This window comes from Manis pentadactyla, chromosome 8 (genome assembly GCF_030020395.1).
Source record: "Manis pentadactyla isolate mManPen7 chromosome 8, mManPen7.hap1, whole genome shotgun sequence".
Taxonomy (NCBI): domain Eukaryota; kingdom Metazoa; phylum Chordata; class Mammalia; order Pholidota; family Manidae; genus Manis; species Manis pentadactyla.
The window spans coordinates 43242879-43261764 of NC_080026.1; the positions used below are offsets into that span (position 1 = coordinate 43242879).

An 18886-nucleotide genomic window follows, 5' to 3' on the forward strand; every position below is an offset into this window, starting at 1 on the left:
ATATATCATGCCACTCCCTTCTGGCCTGTAAGGTTTCTGTTGAGAAATCTGATGACAGCCTGATGGGTTTTCCTTTGTATGTGATCTTTTTTCTCTCTCTAGCTGCTTTTAAAAGTTGGTCTTTATCCTTGATTTTTGCCATTTTAATTATTATATGTCTTGATGTTGTCTTCCTTGGGTCCCTTGTGTTGGGAGATCTGTGCACCTCCATGGCGTGAGAGACTATCTCCTTCCCCAGACTGGGGAAGTTTTCAGTAATTACCTCCTCAATGACTCTTTCTATCCCTTTTTCTCTCTCTTCTTTTCTGGTACCCCTACAATATGAATATTGTTCCATTTGGATTGGTCACACAGTTCTCTCAATATTCTTTCATTCTTAGAAATTATTTTTTCTCTTTGTGCCTCAGCTTCTTTGTATTCCTCTTCTCTAATTTCTATTCCATTTACCGTCTCTTCTACTACTTCTAATCTGCTTTTAAATCCCTCCATTGTATGTTTCATTTCAGATATGGAATTTCTTAATGATTGACTCAACAACTGAAATTTGTTCCTGAGTTCTTCAGTATTTTTCAATACCTCCATAAGCATGTTTATGATTTTTATTTTGAACTCTCTTTCAGGAAGATTGGTGAGTTCAGTTTCATTAGACCCTTTTTCTGGGGTTTGTGAGGTTTCAGTCTGAACCATGTTCTTTTGACATTTCATATTTCTGTGTGGTGCCCACTAGTGCCCAGAAGCTCCCGTCTCTGGAGCTTCTCAGCCCCTAGAGTGAGGTTGGGGGTCATAGGGGAGTGGAGCTGGTGCCTGGCAGAAGGAAATATCTGTTTCCTGATTCCCGCCTGCAGTGCTTATCTCAAGTGTCAGAGCCAGTGGACCAAGCACACAGGTGTAAGCCTCTGTGCTTTGTGTCTATAGTGGCTGTAGGCTGAGTCTCCTTCTGGCTGGCCTGATGCCAGGGCAGTGACTGCTGGTTTGTGAACCAGTGCAGGCAGGCCAGAAGGAAGGCGCAACAGCCTCTGTGTCACATTGGGGGTCCTCAGAGCTGAGTAGGAAGCCATGGGGATGGGGCACCTGAAGCTCCTCAAAGTTCCCAACCAGCTGGGCAGAGCATGCCCAGAAAACCTTATCTAGCTCTCCCCTCCCCTGCACAGCAAGATCCGTGCAAACCCCACTCCTTCAGCAGCACTCTCGCTGCTATGACGTTTCTCAGACCGCCTGCCTTTCCCTTGTCCCAGAGCAGCTGGGTGTGGATCCCCTTCTCCACAAATCTGTTTCTCAAGCACTCCACCTATCTGAGCTCCCCAACGTCCAGAGCACCACACAGTGTAGGTTTCTGCTCCCAAAGCAGACCTCCAGGGCTTGGGGTTCAGCAGTTCTAGGCTTCCATGCCCTCCCCTGCTCTGTTTCTCTTCCTCCCGCCGGTGAGCTGGGGTGGAGGAAGGGCTTGGGTCTGACCTGATAAAGGCTTTCATACGTTACACTGTGTTTGTGAGGTCTGCTCTGTTCATGAGGTCTGCATGCAGTCTGATTCAGCCTCCTTTCTTGTTGCTGTTTTAGGGTTAGTTGTAGCAATTAACTATGTTTTCATACTATTTGTGGTTTTGGGAGGAATTCTCCATCTCACCTCTCACACCGCCAGCTCAAATCTCATGTCTCAGAATCTTACAAGAAATCTTCCCTATTGGTTTTGATTTATGGAAAGTAAACTCATTTTTGAAAACCAAATTCAAATTCCCATCAATATAAAACTGAAATTTTATTAATATGTTTTTAAAAAGTAAGAAAAATTGTTTACCATATTTATAATTTCTGAATGGTGCTAGCAGGCTGGTCCTTAAAGGGACATCTGTAAGATAAAGATTATTTTCATTACAAAATATTCAAATAGACACTTACAGTATATGCACAGTCTTTTGGCTCTGCCCTCCCATCCCAGACTAGCTACTTTGAAAAAACTGATAGAGCACAAAATGAAGCTCACATGCCAGGAAAATACAAGGATCATCTAAAATAATGGAACCACTGATGAGATGTTGAAGTGCTAGCTGAACTAAGAATTCTGTAACACTATTAAATGAATTGGCATATTATTAAACACAGTAGCATCTATATACATTTGAAATACATGGTATACATTCTTGAGACATTATTTTCCATATAGTTGATGTTCATTAAGCATATGAATCTTAGAACCAGCCCCTTGAGGATCTTTAGCCAGTAGTGGAAACTAATGATCTAGAACAACCTAACCACTCTTACCAAAATTCAGATAACCTACAATTTACTCTAACTCAGTGAAGAAAACAAAACAAACAACCAAAATAAAAAAGACAGAGTAAATACTCTTTTTAAAACAATGTTCCAAATATCAGAATTAGTTTTAATTAATAACTATGATGCTACAACCCATACAGAAGGCAATTTGGTAATATATATATCAAGATTACATATGCATATACCCTCTGATCTTGCAGTCCCACATGGGATTTTATCATAGAAATTTTCATAGAAATATTCTTTTTTTTTTAATTTTGGTATAATTAATCTACAATTACATGAAGGACATTATGTTTACTAGGCTCCCCCCTTCACCAAGTCCCCCCGACAACCCCATTCACAGTCACTGTCCATCAACATAGTAAGATGCTGTAAAATCACTACTTGTCTTCTCTGTGTTTCACAGCCCTCCCCATGACCCCCCCACACTGTACATGCTAATCGTAATGCCCCCTTTCTTTTTTTCCCAACCTTATCCCTCCCTTCCCACCCATCCTCCCCAGTCCCTTTCCCTTTGGTAACTATTAGTCCATTCTTGGGTTTTGTGCTTCTGCTGCTGTTTCGTTCCTTCAATTTTCTTTTGTTCTTATACTCCACATATGAGTGAAATCATTTGGTACTTGTCTTTCTCTGTCTGCCTTATTTCACTGAGTGTAATACCCTCTAGCTCCATCCATGTTGTTGCGAATGGTAGGATTTGTTTTTTCTTATGGCTGAGTAATATTCCATTGTGTATATGTACCACTTCTTCTTTATCCATTCATCTACTCATGGACATTTAGGTTGCTTCCATATCTTGGCTATTGTAAATAGTGCAGCAATAAACATAGGGGTGCATCTGTCTTTTTCAAACTGGAGTGTTGCATTCTTGGGGTAAATTCCTAGAAGTGGAATTCCTGCGTCAAATGGTATTTTTATTTTGAGCATTTTGAGGAACCTCCATGCTGCTTTCCACAATGGTTGAGCTAATTTGCATTCCCACCAGCAGTGTAGGAGGGTTCCCCTTTCTCCACAACCTCGCCAACATTTGTTGTTGTTTGTCTTTTGGATGGTAGCCATCCTTACTGGTGTGAGATCATATCTCATTGTGGTTTTAATTTGCATTTCTCTGATGACAAGTGATGTGGAGCATCTTTTCATGTGTCTGTTGGCCATCTGAATTTCTTCTTTAGAGAACTGTCTATTCAGCTCCTCTGCCCATTTTTTAATTGGGTTATTTGCTTTTTGTTTGTTGAGGTGTGTGAGCTCTTTATATATTTTGGATGTCAACCCTTTATTGATTTGTCACTTATGAATATATTCTCCCATACTGTAGGATACCTTTTTGTTCTATTGATGGTGTCCCTTGCTGTACAGAAGCTTTTAAGCTTGATATAGACCCATTTGTTCATTTTTGCGTTTGTTTCCCTTGCCCGGGGAGATATGTTCAAGAAGAGGTCACTCATGTTTATGGCTAAGAGATTTTTGCCCATGTTTCTTTCTAAGAGTTTTATGGTTTAATGACTTACATTCAAGTCTTTGATCCATTTTGAATTTACTTTTGTGTATGGGGTTAGATAGTGATCCAGTTTCATTCTCTTACATGTAGCTGTCCAGTTTTGCCAGCACCATCTGTTGAAGAGACTGTCATTTCCCCACTGTATGTCCATGGCCCCTTTATCGAATATTAGTTGACCATATATGTTTGGGTTAATGTTTGCAGTCTCTATTCTGTTCCATTGGTCTGTGGCTCTGTTCTTACGCCAGTACCAAATTCTCTTGATTACTGTGGCTTTGTAATAGAGCTTGAAGTTGGGGAGTGAGATTCCCCCCACTTTATTCTTCCTTCTCAGGATTGCTTTAGCTATTCGGGGTCTTTGGTGTTTCCATATGAATTTTTGAACTATTTGTTCTAGTTCATTGAAGAATGCTGTTGCTAGTTTGATAGGGATTGCATCGAATCTGTATATTGCTTTGGGCAGGATGGCCATTTTGATGATATTAATTCTTCCTAGCCAGGAGCATGGGATGAGTTTCCATTTATTAGTGACCTCTTTAATTTCTCTTAAGAGTGTCTTATAGTTTTCAGGGTTTAGGTCTTTCACTTCTTTGGTTAGGTTTATTCCTAGGTATTTTATTCTTTTTGATGCTATTGTGAATGGAATTGTCTTCCAGATTTCTCTATTAGTTCATTGTTAGTGTATAGGAAAGCCACAGATTTCTGTGTGTTAATTTTGTATCCTGCAACTTTGCTGAATTCTGATATTAGCTCTAGTAGTTTCGGAGTGGAGTCTTTAGGGTTTTTTATGTACAATATCATGTCATCTGCAAATACTGACAGTTTAACTTCTTCTTTACCAATCTGGGTTCCTTGTAATTCTTTGTTTTGTCTAATTGCCGTGGCTAGGACCGCCAATACTATGTTGAATAACAGTGGGATAGTGGGCATCCCTGTCCTGTTTCCGATTGCAGAGGAAAAGCTTTCAGCTTCTCGCTGTTCAGTATGATGTTGGCTGTGGGTTTATCATATATGGCCTTTATTATGTTGAGGTGCTTGCTCTCTATGCTCATTTTGTTGAGAGTTTTTATCATGAATGGATGTTGAACTTTGTCAAATGCTTTTTCAGCATCTATGGAGATGATCATGTGGTTTTTGTCTTTCTTTTTGTTGATGGGGTGGATGATGTTGATGGATTTTCGAATGTTGTACCATCCTTGCATCCCTGGGATGAATCCCACTTGGTCATGGTGTATGATCCTTTTGATGTATTTTTGAATTTGGTTTGCTAATATTTTGTTGAGTATTTTTGCATTTACGTTCATCAGGGATATTGGTCTGTAGTTTTCTTTTTTGGTGGGGTCTTTGCCTGGTTTTGGTATTAGGGTGATGTTGGCTTCATAGAATGAGTTTGGGAGTATTCCCTCCTCTTCTATTTTTTGGAAAACTTTAAGGAGAATAGGTATTGTGTCTTCTCTGTATGTCTGATAAAATTCCGAGGTAAATCCATCTGGCCCGGGGGTTTTGTCCTTGGTTAGTTTTTTCATTACTGATACAATTTCGTTGCTGGTAATTGGTCTGTTTAGATTCTCTGTTTCTTTCTGGGTCAGTCTTGGAAGGTTGTATTTTTCTAGGAAGTTGTCCATTTCTCATAGGTTTCCCAGCTTGTTAGCATATAGGTTTTCATAGTACTACTCTCTAATAATTCTTTGTATTTCCGTGGAGTCCATCGTGATTTTTCCTTTCTCGTTTCTGATTCTGTTGATTTGTTTTGATTCTCTTTTCCTCTTAATAAGTCTGGCTAGAGGCTTATCTATTTTGTTTATTTTCTCGAAGAACCAGCTCTTGGTTTCATTGATTTTTTCTATTGTTTTATTCTTCACAATTTTATTTATTTCTTCTCTGATCTTTATTATGTCCCTCTGTCTGCTGACCTTAGGCCTCATTTATTCTTCTTTTCCCAATTTCGATAATTGTGACATTAGACCATTCATTTGGGAGTTTTCTTCCTTCTTTAAATATGCCTGGATTGCTATATACTTTCCTCTTAAGACTGCTTTTGCTGCGTCCTACAGAAGTTGGGGCTTTGTGTTATTGTTGTCATTTGTTTCCATATATTACTGGATATCCATTTTGATTTGGTCATTGATCCATTGATTATTTAGGAGCGTGTTGTTAGGCCTCCATGTGTTTGTGAGCCTTTTTGCTTTCTTTGTACAATTTATTTCTAGTTTTATGCCTTTGTGGTCTGAAAAGTTGGTTCGTAGGATTTCAGTCTTTTGGAATTTACTGCGGCTCTTTTTGTGGCCTAGTATGTGGTCTATTCTGGAGAATGTTCCATGTGCACTTGAGAAGAATGTGTATCCTGTTGCTTTTCGATGTAGAGTTCTGTAGATGTCTATTAGGTCCATCTGTTCTAGTGTGTTGTTCAGTGCCTCTGTGTCCTTACTTATTTTCTGTCTGGTGCATCTGTCCTTTGAAGTGAGTGGTGTGTTGAAGTCTCCCAGAATGAATGCATTGCATTCTATTTCCTCCTTTAATTCTGTTAGTATTTGTTTCACATATGTTGGTGCTCCTGTATTGGGTGCATATATATTTATAATGGTTATATCCTCTTGTTGGACTGAGCCCTTTATCATTATGTAATGTCCTTCTTTATCTTTTGTTACTTTCTTTATTTTGAAGTCTATTTTGTCTGATACTAGTATTGCAACACCTGCTTTTTTCTCTCTGTTGTTTGCATGAAATATCTTTTTCCATCCCTTGACTTTAAGTCTGTGCATGTCTTTGGGTTTGAGGTGAGTCTCTTGTAATCAGCATAAGGATGGAAGGATGGGTCTTGCTTTTTTATCCATTCTATTACTCTGTGTCTTTTGATTCGTGCATTCAGTCCATTTACATTTAGGGTGATTATTGAAAGGTATGTACTTATTACCATTGCATGCTTTAAGTTTGTGGTTACCAAAGGTTCAAGGTTAGCTTCTTTACTACCTTACTGTCTAACTTAACTCACTTATTGAACTATTATAAACACGGTCTGATGATTCTTTATTTCTCTCCCTTCTTATTCCTTCTCCTCCCTTCTTCATATGTTGGGTGTTTTGTTCTGTGCTCTTTTTAGGAGTGCTCCCATCTAGAGCAGTCCCTGTAGGACGCCCTGTAGAGGTGGTTTATGGGAGGCAAATTCCCTCAACTTTTGCTTGTCTGGGAATTGTTTAATCCCTCCTTCATATTTAAATGATAATCGTGCTGGATACAGTATTCTTGGTTCGAGCCCCTTCTGTTTCATTGCATTAAGTATATCATGCCATTCTCTTCTGGCCTGTAGGGTTTCTGTTGAGAAGTCTGATAATAGCCTGATGGGTTTTCCTTTGTAAGTAACCTTTTTTTTTCTCTCTGGCTGCCTTTAATACTTTGTCCTTGTCTTTGATCTTTGCTGTTTTAATTATTATGTGTCTTGGTGTTGCCCTCCTTGGATCCCTTGTCATGGGAGTTCTGTGTACCTCTGTGGTCTGAGAGGCCATTTCCTCCCATAGTTTGGGGAAGTTTTCAGCAATCATTTCTTCAAAGACACTTCTATCCCTTTTTCTCTCTCTTCTTCTTCTGGTACCCCTATAATGCGGATATAGTTCTGTTTCAATTGGTCACAGAGTTCTCTTAAAATTCTTTCATTCCTGGAGATCCTTTTATCTCTCTCTGCATCGGCTTCTCTGCGTTCCTGTTCTCTGTTTTCTAGTCCATTAATGGTCTCTTGCATCTGGTCCATTCTGTTTTGAAGTCCTTCCAGAGCTTGTTTTATTTCTGTATTCTCCCTCCTTAGTTCTTGCATATTTCTCTGCAAGTCCATCAGCATGGTTATGACTTTTGTTTTGAATTCTTTTTCAGGAAGACTGGTTAAATCTATCTCCCCAGGTTCCTTCTCAGGGGAAGATGTAGAAGATGTCGAGGCTGTCTGGGTTAGTCTTGTCTGGATCAAATTTTTTTGCCTTTTCATGTTGATCGGTGCAGTGGAGTGCTATTGACGCATCTATCAGCTGGGAGAGTCAAGCCTCTTTCCACTTGGCTCCTGGCCTTTCTTTACTGGGACAACTGTGACCCCTAGTGGCTTGTGTTGGGCAATTGCATGTAGACTGGGTCTCTGTATCTTTCCTGGCTGGTATGGAGGAAGCTCCCTTGCTGTGGGTGTGGCCAGCCTCAGGCTGCTGCTCTGCTATGGCGGATCCCCTGAGGGGTAATGGATGGGGAGCTGTTTGGCTGTTTACCTCCGTGAAGGGTCTCAGAGCTGTTGCCCAGGGGGTTAGTGCGCCCAGAGTTTCCTGGAATTTCCAGGTGCTGGACTGTGTACCGGGATGCTTCCGTCCAGCTGTGGGGTCCCTGTCCCTTTAAGACTTTCAAAAAGCACTCGCTTTTCTTTGTCACAGGGGCGCTGGCTTCAGGACCTGCTCAAAGGTCTTGATGCCCTGTTTCCCTAGTTTTCAGCACCTCACACATGCACTGTGTCTGCGCTGTGGTGCGGATGGCTAGGGCTGGGTGTTTAGCAGTCCTGGGCTCCCTCTCCCTCCCCGCTCTGACTCCTCTCCTCCCGCTGGGAGCTGGGGTGAGGGGCGCTCTGGTCCCGCCGGGCTGGGGCTTGTATCTTACCCCTTTCACCAGGTGTTGGGTTCTCACAGGTGTGGATGTAGTCTGGCTGTTGTCCTGTGTCTTCTGGTCTCTCTTTTAGGGATAGTTGTATTTGTTGTATTTTAAAAAATATATATGTTTTTCGGAGGAGATTCCCACTGTCCTACTCATGCAGCCATCTTGGCTCCACCCTCATGCCATTGAAATATTCTTTGCACACTCTTGTATGTGTGTGTGTATGAAATTAAATAGATACAAATGTACTAACTGTAGCATTGCTTGCAAGAGCAAATACATTAAAAAATCTAAATGTCCTTCAATGAGTGCTTGTTAAATAAATTCTACCATGCCCACACAATGAAACATATTTTTCAACTCAAAAAAAGGGAAGAGGAAGAGGAAGAAGCTCTCTACAAATATGATAAGATCTTCAATTATGTCAAAGGTAAGGAAGGCACAAGGCAGAATATGATTTTTAGTAAAACACCTTTTGAGTAAAAAGAGGAAAAAGTGAGAATATCTGTTTGTATTTGAAAGTATTTATACTTCCATGGACAGGAGGAGCATGGTGCAGTAGTCACATAAAGAACAGAAATGGGAAGGAGATTTCACTGCATTCCTTTTTCTATTTTTATCTTAAAACAACATGAATGTGTTACTAGTAAAGAGAACTTTTTAAAAATCCCATACATCTGAATCAGGACATTTTTTTTAGGTACATTTAACTTTTAAAGGACAAATATATACCAAAATACAAATATGATTTATTCATTTATGTTACAAGTATTTAAAGTACCTATGACCAGGCATTCCCGAGACAGTGTGAGAAAGAATCTACTAAGGTAAGAACCCCCTCTTGAGAGCAAATGCTCCCATGTGAATCCATAACACAGGTATGCTCACAGACAGGGCTGGTGCCTTACGAGCATGGCTCCTACCTGCTACATATTAGAATGACCCAGCACAGCACTATTGGTTCAGACTCCCAGCAGGCTGGTCCCAGGCAGAGATGTTTGAAACACAAAATGAAAAACTGAGATGATTCTTGGTCAAACAAATTCACAGGGGCCAGATAGATGACACAAGTGAGGCAGCCCAGACAGGAGGGGCTGTGAGAACCAAGTGCACACACCCAATTAAAGAGAGCCACTGCCACTCAGTTCCAAGGGGTTGCCTGAATATTTAAACAAAAACACTAAAAGTATGTGGTTTCAGGTGAAATTTCCTGACTTTTAAAACACCAAAGGACAAAGAAAACTCTGCAATCAGGATTCACCCGCCAGACCGCCCCCTCTGGCTTAGGCTTACCAGAGTTTACCTACACAAACACTTCATTTTATCCTTTTTGTTTCTCACTCACTTATGAATTATGGACCCAGGTGTTAAACATTAAAAAGAATTAAATTCATTTAATTTACTCCATTTATATTTCCTGCACTAGGCAATGAGACCCCTGGAAGAAAGGGGTGTATAAGGAGCAGGTGGCTATGCGAAGCCACTCTCACTTGTAAATGTCTGCAGTCAATGAGAGCAAGTTGTTGTCTTACGTTCAATTTAGACTTCCGAAAGAAGAAACAATAACAGGAATAAACAAGAGTGCCTTTTCTATTTGTTCCTTTAGGTCAATGCAAGTGTCACAGCCACAGAGTCCCCTTGACAGCCCAGGTTCAAGAGAGGCCTCCTCAAAGAGCTTCCTTCATGACATTTATACAATTATAATTTCATCTATTTACTTATTTTGGCTTCTTTTCCCACTAATTCACAAATTCCGTGAGATTAAAACACTATGCTCTGTCTCCCAAAACCTAGGGCAGCATCTGGCACATAACAGGTTAACAAATACTGGTTCCATGAGGGCAGGCACCACAGCCTATGTTCCTGATTCTGCTGCCAGTACTCCAAAGAGTACCTGGCACACAGCAGGTTCTCAAAAATACTCATGAATGAATAAATATGACTTAATCCCTTTAATTGGTGGTTAAGAAGACCGGGGTCCCAAGAAGACAGCTGGTCAGCCAAGGGTGTCTAGAGCTAGGAATAGAATCCAGCTGTGCTGACTCTGAAACTGCTGGACAGAGAAGGCAGGAATAAGTATCATCTTCCAGACTGGCAGGAAAAAAGGCAGACTAGGGGTTACACACACTATGGTGTGATAACCGCATGCATGGAAACACATATAAAAATACCTGAAGAGAGGGAGAAAAGATGGCAGCGTGAGTAATGTGTCAGAAATCTCCTTCCAAAAACACATATATTTTGATAATACAGCAAATACAACTAATCCTAAAAGAGTGACCAGAAGTAACAGTACCCCAGCCAGTCTATATCTGGGAGAACCCAACATCTCACGGAAAAGGGTAAAATAAAAAGCCACAACCCAGTGGAATCCTAGCACTCCCCCCACCCCAGATAAGCAGCAGTAGGTAAAGAATCAGAGTGGGGAGGGAGTGGAAGGACAGGACTGCTAAATACCCAGCCCTAGAAATCTACCCCAGGAGCACAGACCCACACTGCATGGTGCTCTGGAGATCAGAGCAGTTGAAAAGCAAAGTCTGAGACTAAGACTGAGAATAGTTACCCACAACTGGCTGCCCTGGGACAAAAGAAAAGCAGGCACTTTAAGGGACCTCTCAACAGTCAGAGGGCTGGTAAAGGGGCAAGGGTTTAGGAAAAGGCACAGGTGGACAAAATCATCATAGCACACTCAGCCCAGCAGGCTGGGAACTTTCAGGAGCTTCAGGCGCCCTATCCACCTGGTTAGCAATGCAGCCCCTAAGCCCCTGACCATGATAAGCAGTCTTCTGCTCCTTCATCAGTGCGGGCACCTATGCACAAAGCAGCTGTCTGCGCCATTGCTGCAGACCACCCAGAGGGCAGCCCCACCTACAGCAACTACACAGCTTAAGGCAGGGATTAAACAATTCCCAGACAAGCAAAAGTTGAGGGAATTTGCCTTCCACAAACCACCTCTACAGGGTACCTTAGAGGGACTGCTCTAGATGGGAGCACTCCTGAAAAGAGCACAGAACAAAACACCTAACATATGAAGAATGGAGGAGGATGAATAAAAAGGGACAGAAATAATCATCAGACTGTGTTTATAATAGCTCAATAAGCAAGTTAAGTTAAACAGTAAGGTAGTAAAGAAGCTAACCTTGAACCTTTGGTAAGCACAAATCTAAAGTCTGCAATGGCAATAAGTACATATCTTTCAATAATCACCCTAAATGTAAATGGACTGAATGCACCAATCAAAAGACGCAGAGTAATAGAATGGATAAAAAAGCAAGACCCATCCATATGCTGATTACAAGAGACTCACCTCAAACCCAAAGACATGCACAGATTAAAAGTCAAGGGATGGAAAAAGATATTTCATGCAAAAAACAGGGAGAAAAAAGCAGGCGTTGCAATACTAGTATCAGACAAAATAGACTTCAAAACAAAGAAAGTAACAAGAGATAAAGAACGACATTACATAATAATAAAGGGCTCAGTCCAACAAGAGGATATAACCATTATAAACATATATGCACCCAATACAGGAGCACCAATATATGTGAAACAAATACTAACAGAATTAAAGGAGGAAATAGAATGCAAAGCATTCATTTTGGGAGACTTTAACACACCACTCACTCCAAAGGACAGATCCACCAGACAGAAAATAAGTAAGGACACACAAGCACTGAACAACACACTAGGACAGATGGATCTAATAGACATCTATACAACTCTACATCCAAAACCAACAGGATACACATTCTTCTCAAGTGCACATGGAACATTCTCCAGAATAGACCACATACTAGGCCACATAAAGAGCCTCAGTAAATTCCAAAAGATTGAAATCCTACCAACCAACTTTTTAGACCACAAAGGTATAAAACTAGAAATAAATTGTACAAAAAAGCAAAAAGCCTCACAAACACATGGAGGCTTAACAACATGCTCCTAAATAATCAATGGATCAATGACCAAATTAAAATGGATATCCAGCAATATATGGAAACAAATGACAACAACAACACAAAGCCCCAACTTCTTTGGGATGCAGCAAAAGCAGTCTTAAGAGGAAAGTATATAGCAATCCAGGCATATTTAAAGAAGGAAGAACAAACCCAAAATCCAAAGTCACATTTATTGAAATTGGAAAAAGAAGAACAGATGAGGCCTAAGGTCAGCAGAAGGAGGGACATAATAAAGATCAGAGAAGAAATAAATAAAATTGAGAAGAATAAAACAATAGAAAAAATCAATGAAACCAAGAGCTGGTTCTTTGAGAAAATAAACAAAATAGATAAGTCTCTAGCCAGACTTATTAAAGGAAAAAGAGAGTCAACACACAACAGAATCAGAAACGAGAAAGGAAAAATCACGATGGACTTCACAGAAATACAAAGAATTATTAGAGAATACTATGAAAACCTATATGGTAACAAGCTGGAAAACCTAGGAGAAATGGACAATTTCATAGAAAAATACAACCTTCCAAGACTGATCCAGAAAGAAACAGAAAATCTAAACAGACCAATTACCAGCAACGAAATTGTATTAGTAATGAAAAAACTAACCAAGGACAAAACCCCCGGGCCAGATGGATTTACCTCGGAATTTTATCAGACATACAGAGAAGACACAATACCTATTCTCCTTAAAGTTTTCCAAAAAATAGAAGAGGAGGGAATACTCCCAAACTCATTCTATGAAGCCAACATCACCCTAATACCAAAACCAGGCAAAGACCCCACCAAAAAAGAAAATTACAGACCAATATCCCTGATGAATGTAGATGCAAAAAATACTCAACAAAATATTAGCAAACTTAATTCAAAAATAACATAAAAAATATCATACACTATGACCAAGTGGGATTCATCCCAGGGATGTAAGGATGGTACAACATTTGAAAATCCATCAACATCATCCACCACATCAACAAAAAGAAGGACAGAAACCAAATGATCATCTCTATAGATGCTGAAAAAGCATTCGACAAAATTCAACATCCATTCATGATAAAAACTCTCAACAAAATGGACATAGAGGGCAAGTACCTCAACATAATAAAGGCCATATATGACAAACTCACAGCCAACATCATATTTAATAGTGAAAAGCTGAAAGCTTTTCCTCTAAGATTGGGAACAAGACAAGGATGCCCACTCTCCCCACTTTTATTCAACATAGTACTGGAGGTCCTAGCCATGGCAATCAGACAAACTAAGAAATAAAAGGCATCCAGACTCAGGGGCTCAAGATGGCAGTGTAAGTAGGGTGGAGGAAATCTCCTCCCAAAACCATATATATTTGTGAAAATACAACTATTCCTAAAAGAGAGACCAGAGATACAGTATAACAGCCAGGCTACATCTACATCTGCAAGAACTCAGCATCTCACAAAAAGGGTAAGATACAAAGCCATGACCCGGCGGGACCCAAGCACTCCCCCCACCCCAGCTCACTGACTGGAGGAAAAGAATCAGAATGGGGAGGGAATGGAAGAACAGGACTACTAAATAATGAACCCTAGTAATCTTCACTAGGAGCACAGACACACATTGTATGGTGTACTGGATATTAGAGACACGGAAAAGTAAAATCCGAGTTGGAGGCTATGAGCAGGTCCCCACAGTGAGCTCCCATGGGACAAAAGAAAAGCAGGCGCTTTTTAAAAGTCTAAAAGGGACAAGGGCTCAACATCTGGAGAAAATCATCCCAGCACACTCAGCAGAGCAGGCTGGGAATCTTGAGGAACTTCAGGCTCCCTAACACCCTGGGGGGTAATGCACCCCGAAGCCCCTCATGGCAACAAGAAGCCTGCCATTCATTACCCCCAGCCAGCACTGCAAGCAAACCGGCTGACCTGACACAGCTGTGGAGCAGCCAGAGAACAGCCCCACCCACAGCAACCACACACAGTCTCCTGCCTGTGCGCAGCTTACTGGCACAGGCAGCAGAAGCTGGAGCAAGGTCCAGAAGGCACAAAGAGGCACCGTCCTCGCAGGAGAACACACCTGGTGTGGCTGCAACCCCCGGCAGGGCCCTAGGTTATCTGGAGGGTTGCCCCACCCAATGCAGCTCAGGAGATTATCTGAGAGACTGCTCCTGGTGTGCGAGTAGATGGCACAGGCAGCGGAAGCTGGAGCAAGGTCCAGAAGGCACAAAGACGCACCATTCTCGCAGGAGAACATACCCGGTGTGTCTGGGACCCCCCGCAGTGTGCTAGGTTATCCCAAGGGCTGCCCCGCCAACAGAAGGTCAGGAGATTATTCCAGAGACTGCTCCCAGTGTGGGGGTAGACAACACAGGCTGTGGAGAAGGGCAACGCAACAAACAAGCATGAAGGGACTTTGTTCTTTCAGCTGACACACGTGCCACCTGACTGCGAGCACTTCTATTGCCATGAAAAGACAGAAGAATCTGGTCCAGTCAAAAATCACTCAGATAACCCCACAGAGAGGGCCTGGTGAGATAGATATAAACAGTCTTCCTGAAAAAGAATCCAAAATAAAAGTCATAACCATGCTAATGGACCTGCAGAGAAATATGCAAGAGCTGAAGGATGAAGCCAAAGGGAAACAACAGAAATGAACCAATCAATAGAAGGTCTTAAGAGCATACTGGATGAGGTGGAAGAGACTATTAATGGAACAGAAATCAGAGAACAGAAATACAGAGAAGCTGAGGCATAGAGAGATAAAAGGATCTGTAGAAGTGAAAGATTATTAAGAGAACTGTGTGACCAAACAGAATAATATTCGCATTATAAAGGTACCAGAAAAAGAAGAGAGAGAAAAAGGGATAGGAAGTGTCTTTGAAGAAATAATTGCTGAAAACGTCCCCAAACTGGGGAAGGAAATAGTCTCTCAGATCATGGAAGTCCACAGATGTGCCAACACAAGGGAACCAAGGAGGACAACACCAAGACATATAATAATTACAATGGCAAAGATCAAAGACAAGGACAGAGTATTAAAGGCAGCCAGAGAGAGAAAAAAGGTCACCTGCAAAGGAAAAGCCACCAGGCAATCATCAGACTTCTCAACAGAAACCCTACATGCCAGAAGAGAATGGCATGATATGTTTAATGCAATGAAACAGAAGGGCCTTGAACCAAGAATACTGTATCCAGCAAGATTATCATTTAAATTTGAAGGAGGGATTAAACAATTTACACATAAGCAAAAGTTGAGGGAATTGCCTCCCACAAACCACATCTACAAAGTATTTAAAAGAGAGTGCTCTATATGGAAGCACTCCTAGGGCCAAATAGATGTCATCAGAGAAAATAAAATCACAGTGAAGAAAGCAAACCAACCAAATAATAACTAATGCATAAAATAAAATCAACTATCCACACAAGCAGTCAAAGAAATCATAAAACACTACAGAATAAAACACCTAACATATGAAGAATGGATGAGGAAGAACAAGAAGGGAGAGAAATAAAGAATCATCAGACTGTGTTTATAATAGTATAATAAGTGAGTTAAAGTTAGACAGTTAGATAATAAAGAAGCTACCCTTGAACCTTTGGTAACAATGAATACAAAGTCTGCAATGGCAATAAGTATATATCTATTGATAATCACGGTAAATGTAAATGGACCTAATAAACCAATCAAAAGACACAGAGTAATAGAATGTATAAAAAAGCAAGACCCATCTATATGCTGCCTACAAGACACTCACCGCAAACCCAAATATATACACAGACTAAAAGTGAAGGGATGGAAAAATACATTTCATTCAAACAATAGGGAGAAAAAAGCAGGTGTTGCAGTACTTGTATCAGACAAAATAGACTGCAAAACAAAGAAACTAACAAGAGATAAACAAAGATGTTATGTAATGATAAAGGGGTCAGTCCAACAAGAGGATATAACCATTATAATTATCTATGCACCCAACAGAGGAGCACCTACATATGTGAAACAAATACTAACAGAATTAAAGGAGGAAATAGAATGCAATGCATTCATTCTGGGAGACTTCAACACACCACTCACTCCAAAGGACAGATCAATCAGACAGAAAATAATGACACAGAGACACTGAACAACACACTAGAATAGATGGACCTAACAGACATGTACAGAACTCTACACCTAAAGGCAACAGAATACACATTCTTCTCAAGTGCACATGGAACACTTTCCAGAATAGACCACATACTAGGCCACAAACAGAGCCTCAGTAAATTCAAAAACATTGAAATTGTACTAAAGTACTTCTCAGATCATGAAGGTGTAAAACTAGAAACAATTTGTACAAAGAAAACAAAAGGCTCACAAACACATGGAGGCTTAACAACATACTCCTAAATAATCAATGGATCAATGACCAAATTAAAACAGAACATATGGAGACAAATGAGAACAATAGCAAAATGTCCCAACTACTCTGGGATGCAGCGAAGGAGTTCTAAGAGGAAAGTATATGGCAATCCAGGCCTATTTAAAGAAGGAATAATAATCCCAAATGAATATTCTAAAGTCACAATTATCGAAAATGGAAAAAAAAAGACCAAATGAGGCCCAAAATCAGCAGAATGAGAGACATAATAAAGATCAGAGAAGAAATAAATAAAATTGAGAAGAATAAAGCAATAGAAAAAATAAATGAAAATAAGAGCTGGTCCTTTGAGAAAACAAACAAAATAGATAAACCCCTAGCCAGACTTATTAAGAGAAATAGAGAATCTACACACATAAACAGAATCAGAAATGAGAAAGGAAAAATCATGACAGACACCACAGAAATACAAAGAATTATTAGAGAATACTATGAAAACCTATATGCTCACAAGCTGGAAAACCTAGAAGAAATGGACAACTTCCTAGCTTTCCAAGACTAGCCAAGGAAGAAACAGAAAATCTCAACGGACCGACAACAAGCAACGAAATTAAATAGGTAATCAAAAAACTACCCAAGAACAAAAATCCCGGGCTAGATGGACACTGCTGAATTTTATCAGACATATGAAAAGATATAACACCCATTCTCCTTAAAGTTTTCCAAAAAATAGAAGAGGAGGGAATACTTCCAAACTCATTCTATGAGGCCAGCATCACTCTAATACCAAAACCAGGTAAAGACCCCACAACAAAAAGAAAATTACAGACCAATATCCCTGATGAACATAGATGCAAAAATACTCAACAAAATATTAGCAAACCAAATTCAAAAATGCTTCAGGAGGATCATACACTATGATCAAGTGGGATTCATCCCAGGGATGCAAGGATGGTACAACACTCAAAAATCCATCGACATCATCCACCATATCAACAAAAAGAAAGACAAAAACCACATGATCATGTACAAAGATGCTGAAAAATCATTCAACAAAATTCAACACCCATTCATCATAAAAACTCTCAACAAAACGGGTATACAGGCAATGTACCTCAACATAATGAAGGCCATATAGGACAAACCCACAGCCAACATCATAGTTAACAGCAAGAAGCTGAAAGCTTTTCACCTAATATTGGGAAAAAGACAGGGATGCCCACTCTCCCCACTGTTACTCAACATAGTACTGGAGGTCCTAGCCATGGCAACCAGACAAAACAAAGAAATACAAGGCAACCCGACTGGTAAAGAAGAACTCAAACTGTCACTATTTGCAGATGACATGATATTGTACATAAAATACCCTAAAGACTCCACTCCAAGACTACTACATCTAATATCTGAATTGAGCAAAGTTGCAGGATACAAAACTAATACACAGAAATCTGTTGCTTTCCTGTACACTAACAATGAACTACCAGAAAGAGAAATCAGGAAAACAATTTCATTGACAATTGCATCAAAAAGAATAAAATATCTAGGAATAAACCTAACCAAGTAAGTGAAAGACCTATATACCCTGAAAACTACAAGACACTCTTAAGAGAAATTAAAGAGGACACTAGCAAATGGAAACTCATCCCATGTTCTTGGCTAGGAAGAATTAATATTGTCAAAATGACCATCCTACCTAAAGCAATCCACAGATTCAATGCAATCCCTATCAAAATACCAACAGCATTCTGCAACAAACTGGAACAAACAGTTCTAAAATTCATATGAAACCAAAAAAGACCCCGAGTAGCCAAAGCAATCCTGAGAAAGAAGAATAAAATGGGGGAGATCTCGCTTCCCAACTTCAAGCTCTACTACAAAGCCACAGCAATCAAGACAATTTGGTACTGGCACAAGTACAGACCCACAGAACAGTGGAACAGTATAGAAAGTCCAGATATGAAGCCAAACATATATAGTCCATTAATACATGATAAAGGAACCATGGACATACAATAGGAAAATGACAGCCTCTTCAACAGCTAGTGTTGGCAAAACTGGACAGCTACATGCAAGAGAATGAAACTCGATCATCATCTAACCCCATACACAAAAGTAAACTCGAAATGGATCAAAGACTTGTATGTAAGTCATGAAACCATAAAACTCTTAGAAAAAAACATAGGCAAAAATCTCTTGGACATAAACATGAGCAAC

The 18886-nt window shown here is 40.2% G+C and overlaps 1 protein-coding gene across 8 annotated transcripts in view; it reads right to left on the reverse strand.

Moving 5' to 3' along the window:
* C8H2orf76 (chromosome 8 C2orf76 homolog) overlaps positions 1-18886 on the reverse strand; it is a 108619-nt gene that overhangs the window by 21478 nt on the left and 68255 nt on the right. For 7 of the 8 annotated variants that reach the window (XR_005025013.2, XR_008998837.1, XR_008998838.1 and 4 more), the window contains one exon: positions 1796-1846. The exons of the other annotated variant lie outside the window; for it this stretch is intronic. Coding sequence is in view for 4 of the 7 variants with exons in the window: in XM_057505692.1 (XP_057361675.1) it covers positions 1796-1846 (51 nt within the window). In the remaining 3 variants the exon portion in view is untranslated. The remainder of the gene's footprint in view (positions 1-1795; positions 1847-18886) is intronic. 8 annotated transcript variants of the gene reach the window in all.